This window comes from Lathamus discolor, chromosome 14 (genome assembly GCF_037157495.1).
Source record: "Lathamus discolor isolate bLatDis1 chromosome 14, bLatDis1.hap1, whole genome shotgun sequence".
Lineage (NCBI taxonomy): Eukaryota > Metazoa > Chordata > Aves > Psittaciformes > Psittacidae > Lathamus > Lathamus discolor.
Window position 1 is genome coordinate 11,155,269 of NC_088897.1, and position 14,009 is coordinate 11,169,277.

General features: G+C 46.6%; 1 protein-coding gene across 2 annotated transcripts in view; it reads left to right on the forward strand.

Moving 5' to 3' along the window:
- AATF (apoptosis antagonizing transcription factor) overlaps positions 1-14,009 on the forward strand; it is a 53,931-nt gene that overhangs the window by 31,708 nt on the left and 8,214 nt on the right. For both annotated transcript variants that reach the window (XM_065694281.1, XM_065694280.1), the window contains exon 11: positions 1,973-2,044. In XM_065694281.1, the coding sequence (XP_065550353.1) occupies positions 1,973-2,044 (72 nt within the window). The remainder of the gene's footprint in view (positions 1-1,972; positions 2,045-14,009) is intronic.

A 14,009-nucleotide genomic window follows, 5' to 3' on the forward strand; every position in this document is an offset into this window, starting at 1 on the left:
TTTTTCCTTTTCCTTCACTAAAACTGAAGCAGCAGTACTTAGATTTGGTTTCGTGAAGGGCTTGGAGATCCTGGGAGCAAAGTATTAATACTAGGTTTCCTGTCTCCATAATTCTTCCTTTTTGTTTCTTCCTTCATTATTCTTCCTTTCTGTTTAGCAAATAAAGCAGTCCTTTAGCAAACCTTCAATATTAGAGCGTGTTTGGATGAGATGTGCTAATTTATTAGGGTCTGAGGATCTTCAGATGCTTTGAAAAGCAGCTGATCTTCCACTTGCCATGAGTACCTGTCCCCTCCATGGACAGGGAAACTCGGGTACTAAGAGGGGAAGTGATCTCATCTAAAAACTCCAAGTTGAGCTTAGGAAACCTAGTGCCTGGAACTCTGCTGTCCCTCGCTAGGACTCGCCTTTTCTTGCAGTAGACATGGAGGAGTCATGTGTGCACCCTGTTTTTCATGTCAGTGATTCCTGGTCTTGTGCTGCTGCAGCGTGGGATGTCTTCCTTTGAATGAAATAAAACAGTTTAGAGCTGCTCGACTGCGGTTTGTAAAATGCTCATTTAAAGAAACGTGCCATAAATGAGTTCTGGGCAGACAAACTCATGTCAGAGAATTCATCTGAGCTTCCAGGTCCCTCTGCCACTCTGCTATCCCTGTACAAGTGTGAATCCATCATTTGATAATGTCTCATAAGCAAACTATTTGATTATCCAGCCTGTTGACCTCGGGTTTGTTTCAGAACTGGCCCTACACAGCCATGTCTGTCCCCTGACTCCATCATCACAGTCAGACCAGGGCAGTTCCCTCCATTAACAGTGACAAAGACTTGATTGTGCCGAGAAGCCCTTGTGTAAGGGTGAGTGTGTGCCGTGCCTGGAGAGCTGCTCTGAAATAGTCTTGTGAGCTAAAAGTTCCCTCGAGGGAATGTTCCTGCATAAGCAAACAGAAGGGAGTGCAGAGGTGGCAGAGTGGAAAGGTGATTCTGGGCAAATGCTTGTGAATCCTTTTGCCTGCTATTTGTCAAGCTCTAAAAATAGCAGCAGCTTGGATAAAACATTTCAGACCTGGGTGGGCAGCATTGTAGTGTACACCAAAAGCGACTGGTTTGGAATCCCCTGCCCTTACACGCCAGGGCTTAAAGCCACCTTTTCATTCTGAGTTTTTCAGTCCTCTGCTAAATTTTATGCCAAGTCCTTGAATATAAGTTGTGAAATCCACTGCGGGTTCCTTTCCTAGCCTGGTGTTGGGAGCAGGAAGGGGAGTCAGTATCTGAAGGTGCAATACAGCTTGCAGAAATGGTTTGGTGGATCAGGAGGGGAGACAGATGCAGCACTGTCTCACATCTCTTCTTTGCACAGGTCTTTCTCCTTTGCTTCGTTTTACATGCTCCATTTATAAGTTATTCAGGGTAAGACTTCCCAGCTATGGGTATGGCTTGCAGAGGGGGCTTTTGATACCCTTTAGGGCCCTAGATACAACGGAGCAAGGAAGAAAGTGATAGCAGATGGATGCTCAAGAAGATCTGATGCTCTGATGCTTCTGCTGCCTGCAGTGGGCTCTTTGGGCACAAACTCCAGAAGGTGATTAAGATGCCAGCTGAAGGGAAGGCTGAAAACGAGTTCTTGTTTCTTTGTCTCTTGAGTTTTCAGGGTTGTCTCTTTGGGAGCCTGATTAGGTACTTGCGCACAATTAATGGATGCTGTCTGTCCTCTTTCTGGCTGTGATAAAAAAGGATTTGTTTGGCATTCGGTTCATTGTATCATCTGATTGTTCTTGCATCCATGTTATAAGACAGGAAGAGGAGGAAAAGGAGGGGGAATTGCCAGTTACAACTACTGACTCATTAGATACCAGCCACCAGGAAAGCCAGTGCTTTGCATCTCAGGGGCTGGTATGCTTCTATTCAAGCAGCAACATTTCCTTCTCATTAATAGTTACTAATGTGCTGTCTGCTTATTTCCTGCACTATTCAGGTATCATGTCCATAGCAAGCTGGTGAGCTTCATGGCACCTATTGACCACTGTACAATGAATGATGATGCCAGGTGAGTAATAGATTAATTATGTTTCTCAAATGGCTTCATGACAGCATGATATTGACCTGTTCTTCAGTCTGTCGCCCCCTCCATTTCTTCTTATCAGTTAACCATTTGTCACTGGCATCATACCCTGGGTGTCTTGGTCACATCTGCCCAGGCATTCTGGCTGAGCTTTCACTCAGTAATTACTGCGACACCAAACAAGAACTTTCCATAAATCTCAGTAGCTACATTTTGATTCCTGGTTTAAAACTCCTCTGATTTTGAAATCTCATTTTGGGGAATAGTTTTGGAAATAGACAACTAGGTTATATGATCTCTTTAGGTATAACCAAAACTTACGGAGAACTTGTCTTCTAACAGAAACGGCAACTGGTTTAGATGTGTTTAGTATGCATTTCCTTAGAGCAGTTAATAACTGGAATAGTTCAGTCAAGAAACACTTAAGACCTAAATGTTGCTTGTGTTTGTGTCTGTTTAAAGAGCAAGGAATTTTATTGGAAGACTGTACTGTTTAATGTGCTCATTAGTAAGCAAATATCAATGAAGTTTTGTGCATGGTTACTAGGTAGCTTTTCTGCATCTACACCCATTTTTCTTTGGTATTACATTTGTAAACTAAAGCTGGAAATGCCGAGTGTTTTGTGGGAAGGAGGTGGGATAATGTTTCCAGTGAATGGATGTAGAAAGCTTGAGAAACATCTTTCCCCTGGGTTGCAGAACATGTTTGTGCTTTGTGAGAGAGAGAGATGTCATCTGTCTGTTTGTGAAATGACAACCACGTACCTGCTGGTTTTAAGCTGTTGCCGTTTGGGGTATTGCACAGGCTTCTGGATGAGAGCTCTCCAGTAAGCTGGCACTAAGATGTTTTATGGTCATAATATGACCTGTGCTGTTTCATCATGAATCTTTCTCATAGTTCTTTACTCTTTACTTATTTTTTTCAAGTGAGAAAACTGCTCTGATTCCTGAATAGTGTCTAAATCCTCTTGCCATGAAAATAAATGTGTGCATGTATGGGGTGAAGGCTGTGCTTCCAGCCATTTAAAGTGGTCAGTTTTGCCACTCTCTTACCTGGATTATAGGAAGAGAGGGACAGAAGTGGCTTGAGCACTGTGAGATTAGACACACTGTGTACACTATATATCGCACTGTCCTGCAGATTAAGAAGGTAGCTCTGTCCCCATAATGAAGGCATACTTAGCTTGTAATGGGGTGTACACAGGCGGAGAGGAAGGTGAAAAAAAACCCAGTGAGACTGATCCTAATAATGTAGTAGTTACACCATGTTTGCTGTCCCCAGAGGTGACATTGCCTCCTCCTTCACAGTCCACTGCATTCACTTGTGTTCCAAAAGTTGCATAGAAAATGCATTCTGTAAGCCAGAATCCTCCAGCAAACGTGAACCGCATCGAAGCAGCTGGGACAGTGGAGTTGTTGTGCACAACAGCCTCCTTGGGCCTCAGCTACACTTCATCTGCCTGCCATCTTCATAACCCTTATCTTAACTCCTCTCAGGAGGCACCTTGAGTCCACCACGAACCGCACGAAGCCTGCCTGACCCTCAGAAGCTATTACAGCTAATAGGATGCCATCTACGTTCTGCTGTGTCGACACAGTTATCATTGTGGTAGGGACAGAGTGGTTGACATTTGGTTTACTGAAAATGTCTCCTGGGGGTTCTCTCCACGTCGAGCGGGTTATTACAGCGCTTGCATGCTTTACAGAGTCTTTGGTGGCAGCAGCTGCTGCTGCTTATTGTCTGACTGCAGGAACTTAGTTCTTACATTAAGTTTATTAGTCACTTTGGAGGGCCGCCATACTTCCTGTTAATGGCATTTCAGTCACTCATTTCCTGATGCTGGTTTATCCAGCTACAGTGAGACTGTCAGTTGATGTGTTCTCACACCAGCGAGTGTGCCTGAGGGTCACATCCTGTGGGCAGCTGTGTCCCCTTCTGCCAAGATCAGGTTTTCAAGCAAACCCTGGACCCGGAAGGGGCAATGCTGGAATCAAGTGGGCAGGTTCTGTTTCTTGTTCTGCCAGTGGCTTCGTGGATGACCTTGAGCAGGTCGCTCTGTGTTTCTGGGGCTCTGATTCCTCTTCTGTGCAGCAGAGCTCTGCTGTTGAGAAGTGCTTGTCAAAAACAGTGGTTTAGTAGTAGCAGTATTTAATTTTTTAACCTATGTAGGAAAGCTTTAGTTTCAGATACACAAATAGAAGCCTAAGCTTCCCTCACTGTGTGCCCAAATGCGTGCTGCTTACCTGTAACACAACACGCCTTACCTTTGCTATTGCAGGCATTACAGTCTTCCTTACACAGTTTCTCTGCAGCTCCCTCCCTGCATGATGTACTTAGCATGTTTAATGCTAATGTTGAGCTTAAATTTCCCTCTGCTATAATTTAGGTCTGTTTGGAACAGATTCTTGCCTCCGCTTTGCAGCAGCACTTCCACATTTGGGCATTCTTGCTCTGCACAGGGAAAACCTAGGTGTTACTTAGCTTTAGCTTCTTTCCTTTCCTCCCTGCTTTACACCGTTTGTGTTTGCATCCAGACATAAAACATACTCAAAATCCTGGAGTGGCCAGTGTCTGAAATGAAGCCTCTGTAGGTGTTTGGTTCAACTCTCCCAAAATGAAGACACTTGCAGCTATCAGTCATTTTTTAAATCACAGCCACTCTCTAGGGGTCACTTCACATCTCTGTTTAAAATGCCTCTGCACTTGCCATGGGCCATAATACCTCTGTAGCAGCACACAATGTATAGACAAGGGAAGAAGAATTCAACGTCTGCTTTAAAGTGAAGGTGAATTAAAAAGAAAGGACCAGGCCTGTACGCATGAGAGGGAAGCATTAATGAGAACAGCTTCCTTTGTGAGAGAAAAAGGTAATTTTATTGTTTGCGAGTGTGAATTACTAGATTGAAAATGCAGGTATACACTTCACAGGATGTGATCATGCTCTGAGCCATTTCCTTTCTTTTTCTGGTCAGGCACTGTAAAGGCACGACCCCAAAACGCATACACATCTTAACAACAGGGTTCTCTGTTGTGGTGTGAGAAGTCTGTGTGTCAGTGAGCTACATATAGAAAAGGGCTGTAGAGACAGAGCTGATAGAACATTCCCCTTGAATGAAGGTAGATTCCTGGGAAGTGCCAGTAAATGCCAATGCAGATGTGGGTGGGCAGAAGCTGTGGGGCTAGCACAGAGTGGTGTAATTCTGTTTCTTCCTTGGCTGTGCCAAGTCCTCACACCTCCTGATGGATGCACAAGCCCTTTGTCACTGGGGCAAAAGCAAAAGGGGGTTGTCTGTGACTGTTGTCTTGCTTTGTTTGCTGCATGTGGGATACCCAGGATCTGGCACTTCAAGTTTATCATTTCACACTGCTGCTGGCTGGTGAAACAAAGAGCAGATACGTGTGAGGAGAAGCAGCCTGAACACTGCATGGAGAAGAGGATGAACAGTCACTCCAGAACTGTTTTGCAGCCTGAATTTGAGAAGGGAAATGTCCACGTATAATAACTGCCTTTGTCAACATCACTGCCACGTTCTTTCTTATTCTTGCTGCTGGTTGGAATAATAGCATTCGTGCAGGCAATTAATCTTCCACTTGCCAGTTTTTCATGCACCCTACACATGGGTATGGCTGTTTAACCTTGTGCTCACGTATATTATGTTGTAATGTGCAGGACACTGGTGGCCTCGAGCCCTCCTCTGCTTTAACCCCTCTTTGGTAGTATTTTAAAACATGTACTGGGAAGTGATTTTTATGGTTATCTCCGGGTATATGTTTATAGACTTAAATACAGTTATTGTGCTCTTGGGCCAAGGTTTTTGTAGTTGGGCCAAGGTCATCACTATGTAAATGGACCTGCCCTAAGACAAGGAACCTGGAGGCAAAGGCTTGAGTGTAAGTGCACTGTGGTGATTGTCCAGAGGAGAGAGCTGGTGTCTTGGGCAGGAATTACCCAGGATTAGAACACGGTTGATATCTTGTTGGTGGTGATTTCTCCTGAGTTTGAGGGTGGCTTCCCTTGAAATCTTTTTTCCCATCTTCATGACCTATGGTACTTCACTGATCCCATTGCTCCAAAGTCTGTTGTAATCTTTAACACAGTCATCCTTCAGTATCACCATGTGCAGCAGAGCTGGGAAGATTCCAGCCTTCTCTGGTTTACTCTTTGGGAAATGAGGCACACATCAATCATAGCCCATATCTCCAAAGGCATTTGGGTCCAGAAATCCATGAGTCAAGAGCCTCAGTGACTTGCCAGAGGTGATACAGCAGGTCTGGGCTAGAGCTGTAGTTAAACCAGATCTTGTGAGCCTTCAGCTGGCCCAGCTCTGAACAGGCTCATGTTTTTAGGGGATCAGGTATCTGTGCATTCACAGCTCCTGTGCTGGGTAGATGTATTTCTTTGCGGGCAAGCTGAGGGTAGAGATTTCCACTGAAGGCCCACATAGAGCATCTTTTCAGCACACACAGAGCTGCTGGATCTGCAGGAGTGCACCCTGTGAACAGCCTGGTTGTGGCAAGGTCAGGTCAAGTCTCTCTTCCTGGGATGAGCTGTGTGTGGGTTTTGGTTTTGTTCTGCCTCTCTGTCAGCTTTAATACATAGATCCTCAGATCTCTGTACTGTACCTGTCTGTGAAACAGAGACTAAACACAGACACCTTAAAAAGTATAATATCAAATTACTGCTAAGTCAGGTGAGCATCATTATTTCATCTCTGGAGGACAGTAACTTGCAGGAGAGACACCCTTTAAGGACGCAGATGTTTGGTCCAAACACCTTTATCTCCCACGAGGACTCAGGTTATTCTGACAGGTAAAACAAGATTGTGCAAATATGCAACAGTGATCTAATCAGCTGGAACAACAGCAATATTTTAACTGGCGCTACCTTTTAACAGCATCATTAAGGGCTCTCATTACTCTTTTATTAGAGGCTCACTCTATTTCTTATCAGATTACAGAATGAACATAACTCATGGCACTGATTTGATCTCTTGTTAAAGAGGATTACAGCTTTGCATTAACTTGGATTGACACGGTTTATAATTTGCTGTTGATACACATGCTGGCGGTGTCACATGTTTGACCCCCTCCCCACAGCACCGCCGAGGAAAAGGACACCCATACATCATCATTAAAGATGGCACCAGTGCAGGAATGGGAGGGAAAAGGAGGCTTTTCTGCAGTAAAGTCAGGCAGGACAAAAGAGACGTGTTCTCAAGTGCAAGCTGGATTTCAGGACAGGATTTATAACTGGGTGAAGAGGGGGGAGAATATATCAAGCTTTTAGTGAGGTTGCTTTTTGCCTCAGCAAATGGGTCTTCATTATGGAGGAGGACTTTGCATCTCTTATGAGCCAAATTAGGGGGAAGAAGTTGGCTGTAGTGGGACTGTGTCAGTCCATGCATTTCTACCACAATGTGAAGCCCTTCCAGGAGCTGGGGAAATCTCCCCTGCTCTTCCCAGACCTCTCCACACTGTGATAGTCACCAGTTCATGAACTGGTCCCTGCCCTTAGGCAGCATTGATCATACACCACGAGCTGATGGTGCAGCTTGGCCAGATAGCCTGTGTGCCTGTGGTGGCACTTCCCTTATTGCCCCTGGTTTGTGGGAACCCCAGGCAACTGGGGCTTCAAGACGGCTGTGTGCCAGTGTTGTGGCTCCCTTCTTCCAGCTCCCATGTACTGCCCATGCCTTGTCTCTCCACACCTCTTGTAGTAGGTTTTGTGTTTCAGGAATCACTGCCTGAAATCCCGCAGCCAAGTGCAAGGACTTAAGCCCCTGAATCCACAGGGGCCATCCCATTGGCCTCAGGTCATGCTTGATAGAAGAGCATCCAGCCCACTCTTGTTCTTGCACAAGCAGACCAGTGCCTGCTGGGAAGCTGAGTTAAGGCACAGATTATCCAGCTGCCAGCGAGGTTTGGATTAGAGCATTTCCCTTGGATTCAGGCAGGATGTTGTGTATTTTCCCCATCAGCATTCTCACTCTTGGACTTAGTGCAGTTGCTTTGTCACAGTGTCTCTTTCTGCAAGCAGAGGGGGGTATGTAGTAGGAAATCCTGGTATTAAAAGATTAGTTTACTTATATGACATAAGAGTTTAATATTTAAAAAAAAAAAAAAGGAAAGGTTGATGAGATACCAGCCTTGAACTTCGCTCACTTTGTACTTTGGGTATTAAAACACCATGAGACTAGATTAATGGAGGAATTTGGGCTCTGGGATTGTCAATCCAATACATTCACCACGACAGAAGTCCCTGAAAGGAAGCCAAGCTCTTATTTCTGGAACAACTAAACCAGCAGCTTCTGTGACGGTGTTGGTGAAGAAGAATTATTCTAAGTTTCTGTAGACCCAGCCTGGATGATGGGTTACCCCGCTCTGTATTGGCTTTGTTTTGGGAAACAGAGGGAGTAGTGCTGATGTGGAGGGCCGTTTCTGAGTGTCGAGTGCTCTGAGGTTTGAGGGGAAGCTGTCATTCCTGGTGTGAGGCTGTGGGTATGACGGTGAGCTTCCTGCCTGGGTGCTGTGGCCTCTGGAAGAGCCCCCTGGAATGGCAGGGACCCCCTTGAGGGATGTATGGGCTCTCTTGGGGAGGTGATGTGTAGCCTGCTGCACAGCCTGAGCTCACTCAGGGACTTAGTGCATGGGAGGATGGAGCCTTAGACCTGAGCTCTGCTGGGAACCAAGAAAAACCCACTGTTGTCCTGTGACACTCAGCCTGCTTGGCTTGACTGTAGATCCTGAGGCACCATGGCCTTGGTATCATTCTGCCCTTTGTGTATCATTGTTTGGTGGATTTTATCCTCCTAACCTTTTGCTTTGCCTTAGAAGTCAGCTCGTGTAGATGCAGTTAAGGATCCCATATTGCTTTTAACCACGGTTGTTAGGCTGGTGTTTGAATGAGGAGCTGTTGTATGTTTTGAGACTCCAGTAGTGACGTGGGATACGTGACCCTGGCTAGTGCCAGTGGGCTGAAATCATCGTGTCCCAACATTTGATGTTTGACATCCCATGTAAGACGACAGGCGCCTCTGTTATGGAAATTTCCTTTTTAAAGGGAAAAAAAATAACCTGTTAAGAGCTGCAAGATGATTTGTCATCCTCCCTTTGTGAGACAATTTGTCTTCTCCTGCATCAAATCTGTTATAAAACAGGCAAGCTGTGAAAGAGGGAAATCATCCTAGGAATATGGGATGTTAAGGTACACAAAGAATGGTCCCCTCAGTGCGCCTGTGTGCACGTCTGCGCAGGGCACTTCACGTGCAGCATTACAGTGGCTGCTCTGCTCAAATACCCGTCTAAAAACAAAGAGTGGGAAGGCAACGTTTTATGGATTTCATGGGGAAATGAAAGCTGCTGGAAGGCATGCCAGGGGAGCAGGCTGCAGCCTTGTGCACGTCCCTGTGTTTTGCTGCTTCTGCAGCCACTTGTCCACATCTTTTACTCTTTGTGCTGTAAAAGCTCAGATGAAAATGTGAATGCTGAATGCTGTTAGGATCAAAATCAGGATGAGAGCGGTCCCAAGCTCAGGGCTGATCAGTAAGCAGATGGCTGTGTGCTGGTGTAAGGAGAAGTGTGTGGAATTGATGACAGAGATGGCAGGTCTGAACCTTGGATCTGGTTAAGTTTCGGATGCGGTACCTTGAGCAGCATCTCCATCCTCTCCCCCCTGCCCCGTCCCCAGATGCAGCCTCACAAAGTGTGCAGAGTCCCTTTGTTTAGGGCAGGAACCAGCTTTCTGAAGTACTTATAAATCTTGTGCCTGCTCTCAGGAGACAAACCAGAGGTCACATGTCACCTGTCATAATTTAAAGCCGTGGGGCTAAAAGCATTTGCACAGACTTGAAGGACCCGATCCCGACCTGCCTGAGCGAGTGGGAATTGCGGCAGACCTGTCTGGATCTCCTTCAAGCGCCGGGCACGGTGATGGGAGCCGTCTGGCTGGGTAATTTATAGCTGGAGTTGTACGCTCCGGGTTTGGGCCGTGCTGGGAAGCGAGTGAGAGAGTGCCATCTCGTGGGCCTGCATCCTGGCCAGCACCGTGTCACCGCGCTGCCGCCGGACACGGATATGGATACCATGGCCGGGCACTGCGCACAGCACTCGGCTCTGCCAATCAGGCCCCCTTGCTCTCAAAGACAAGGGTGTTTTAATTCTCCTTCAGTGATTGCTGCTGCTTGTTTTGCTCTGCATCATCGACCGTACCGTGGGTTTGTTGCTGGGGAAATAGAGGAGCAGGGAATGTGTGTTGGAAGGTGTGTGGATATGGAGCCAGATCCGCACCCCACTCATGCTGATGTAGGGTAATGCTTTTTGACTAGGAACTGAAAAATAAGGGGCTTCAGCTTGTTTCACCTTCCTGGGCACCTGATCATCTGAATTTCATACCGCTGGCTAAAAGATTTCTTAGGATACAGACAGAAAGTTTTCCAAGGAAGTGATCCACAGCCAGCTTCAGTTTTCATGTGGGGTGTGTGGTTTTCATCCCCCCTTTCTTCAGGGGGGGGTTCATGTTCTATCTTTCTATCTTTTGTGAATTAAAACCTCATTGTTCCCAGTGGAAGGTGTCAGGGGGAATGGAGTAGGTACAGTTCAGTATTGCTTGTGGCATATTCTAAATTATCCTCTTGGTTTTGGGCCTGGAAGAAGTAAAAGGTACATGGGGAAAGGTACAGAAACCTGCTGGAGGGCATTTTTAGTGAACCAGCACAGCAGTGACTCAGGCAGTGATGCTGTATTAGTAACACTTGGAAAAAACCCACCAGAAGTGGAAATTTCCTCCTTAATATTGTTCTTCTACTCGTTTACACAACTGTATTTAAACCCCAGAAGTAACCTGGCTGTAAGTACATGGAGTAGCCCAGCATCAGCTGTTCTCCCCTTCCATGTGCACTTAATGTGTTTGTTTTCCCTGTTGTATATTTGGTGGAATAGTGCTGCTGCAGATGGGCAAAGGAACTGCTAACAGTTTAAATGATGTATATTTTGATGATTCACAGATTGATCAAATGTGCTGTTGCTATTAATATTCACCCAGGGCCCTCTGGCCCTTGGTGTGTGTGTTTCCTTGCTGTCTGTTGCAAGGAATTTGCCTAAATAATGTGTGTAGCAGCAATAGCTGGGATTGGAGGTGGTGAGGTCCATCGGTCAGTTGTACACCACTGATACTGTCTGAAGTAACTGCTCCTTTCATTTGATTTTTTAAAGTCATGTTGTCGACATGAAATCCATCAGGTTGAATGGTGAGGAGCTGGTTGGCATCCCTGCAGTGCCATGGAGTGGTGCTGAGCCAGGCCTTGGCACCTCTTCCCTGCACAGGCAGATCCTTTGTCTGCAGAGCACACATCAGGGGCTCCCCACAGCCCCAGAGCGTTGCTGTGACCGTGCCAAGGGCTGTACAAGTGTTAGATCTGTGAATGGGAAAACAGTCGAGCTGCTGGCTTTAGGTTTGCATGGGGAATGCCCTACCTGGAGTTCACAGCATGGCTGGGGTGCAGGGACATCCCTTCCATGCTCTTCCCACACAACCGAGGTGGAAATAGCACCAAAACCAGGACTCTTTTTACAGTGCAGGGAGCAGAATAAAGCACCTCCCTCACGCACACCTTTTGTCTCAGGCTGCTGGTGCATTGAGAAAGGGCTGTGCAAAGTTTCTAGGTGCTGAGTGCCCGTGGAGTGAGCCCTGTCGCTGGGAAAAGGGGGAGTACTTGGGCACAGCCCTCCCAGAGCATCCAGCCCATGTGCTGTCCTCAGCCCTTGGAGCCAGCTCTGAAGAAATGCATAAATAATGAAGGCAAGGTAGTTACACACACATGTTTTATGGCAAATGGCTGTGTGGTTCCTGATCATTTTTTCCAGAAACAGGTTTTATGATAATATAGTAAAAATATTAAATTAGAAAATGCCTCACTAAGGGTGATAAAACCTTACTACAGTGGAGATAGGTAATTATCCCCTCTGCAGCCTAAATGACAGTTTAAAAGAAATAAAAATGTTAGTGCTCATTACTTGCTTTTGTAGGTTGCAATAAAGGGTAAGTTAAATTTTAATTCAAGGAAGACCCCTGTATCGACCTGCTTCTTCCATACTCTCTACCTGAGGTGTAAGTACTGTTAATTACTCGCATAGGTTACCCCTCAGCACGTTGCTAAGACCAGCGCCTCTTTGTGCTGAAGTCCCCTTTCCTTTACCCAGAGGTAGCAGGCTTGCAGCAGGGTGGGTTGCTTCAGCTCAAGTCTGATGTTTAATATATGTGGGTGGAGGAGAGGAATTTTGTATGTTTTAACCAAAATCCAGGTTCATTATGCATAGCCTTAAGGGGGCTGAAAGTATTAAAATCCACACTTACCCATGTGAATTGAAACAGAGACAAGGTTAAACCTGGAGGATTGATGAGTTTTACTCTCTGCATGGTTAAATCCTGCTGAGGGGAGATGCTGTAGAAGGAAGGTAGCCCAGATGATGAGAAGAGAGGGGAAAAAGATTGTGGGTTGGGGTATTTCCATTCAGGGTGAAATATTAGTTCTGTTTCAGGGGTTCCCTGATTCCCCTCCTTCTCCTACTGCTCTTTGACAGCTTCTGCCCATGCGGTGTTATCCAAACAGCTCCACTTGGATTTTGACTTAAACAGAGGTTACCAGCATTGTGCCCAGGAGGTTGGGGCTGCGGGGTGCTGTGAGCTGCAGGGCTCCCTGCCTGTGGCTGTGGGTCCAGCCCCGCTTTGCGCCCATGAAACCCAGGGTGTGCATGTCAAATTCAGTCAGTGCTGGCAGCATTTCTCTGCTGGTGAAGATAAATTCTTGCTTGAATTTATCTCCCTGGGCCCTGCTTGCTTGAAAAATGGCTCTTTATGTAAAATCTGTAGGGTTGGAGTGAATGCTGCAGTGATCCCTGAACTCTTGTACCCATCAGGAGGCTATCAGGAACCAAAACCAAAGACAAAACAGAGGGGGGGACTGGTTCTCCAGCAGTGGGAAAGGCCAGGGCGAGCTGCAAGGAAACATTGCTTTTGGCTTTTGCCAGCTCACCAGGAAAACACCAAACCTCTTGTTTCTTTGGTTGGTTTCTGTGGGGTTCCGCAGAATGTGTCCATTGTATTTGGACTTCCTTGAATGTATAAGAGAAGGGTGTAAGTAGAGGAATTGCAGGCGGGAGCCTCTCTGTGCAGTGGAGGTGATGTTTGGGAGGAATTCCCCTTGGAATGCTGCAGAATGCCTTTGAGGTGTGCTTGGCAAGCAGTGAGAAGGTTTGAAGCTTGTTATCTGTGAGTGAGGCTTGTGGGCAAAACAAAAGTGGTTTCTGTTGCTCACTGGCACCGGGATGCAGGGAAGGAGAAACCTGCATCCTGCGGGAGAGGCTCGTCCCAGGTAACAGCACGTAGCAGAGGGATGGGAGCAGGAATGAAATTGGGATGTTTCCCTGGAAGTGCCTGAGCTGCTCAGCCTCTTCTGACGGGGTTTGTCAGCTGGGGCCACCTGAGTGTGAAATGATCTCCTATCAAAGCACCACTTCGAGCATTCCCTCTCTGCTCCCGGCACACGAACCCCGCTGCTGCCCGGGAATGCCATCGATCGCAGCGCCAGTGGAAGCGGTTGTTGCTGTAATGACGGGGTCTGAGCCGAGCTGGCAAAGCCGGGCTGAGGGCTGTGATTGTCAGAGGACAAAATAGCAGCATTCTGCATTTCCCTTCTGATCACTGACACAGCCTTAAAGTCACATTGTCCCCATTGCCGCTTGCCACCTGGTTTGTCAGTTGAAACAGCAAAAGTGAGTTGCATTTACCAGGTAATAGGAAAGACGGAAAACGGTGCAGGTTTGGGTAAGGCGGTCCTCTCCCTTCTCTTTTTTCCTTTCAGGTGTCAATGCTCACAGCTTCTTGTGCATGAGCTCTGTTTTCTAGAGGTGTTCTGGTTTGGCATTTGTGTTAAACTTGCCGTAACCCCTGTG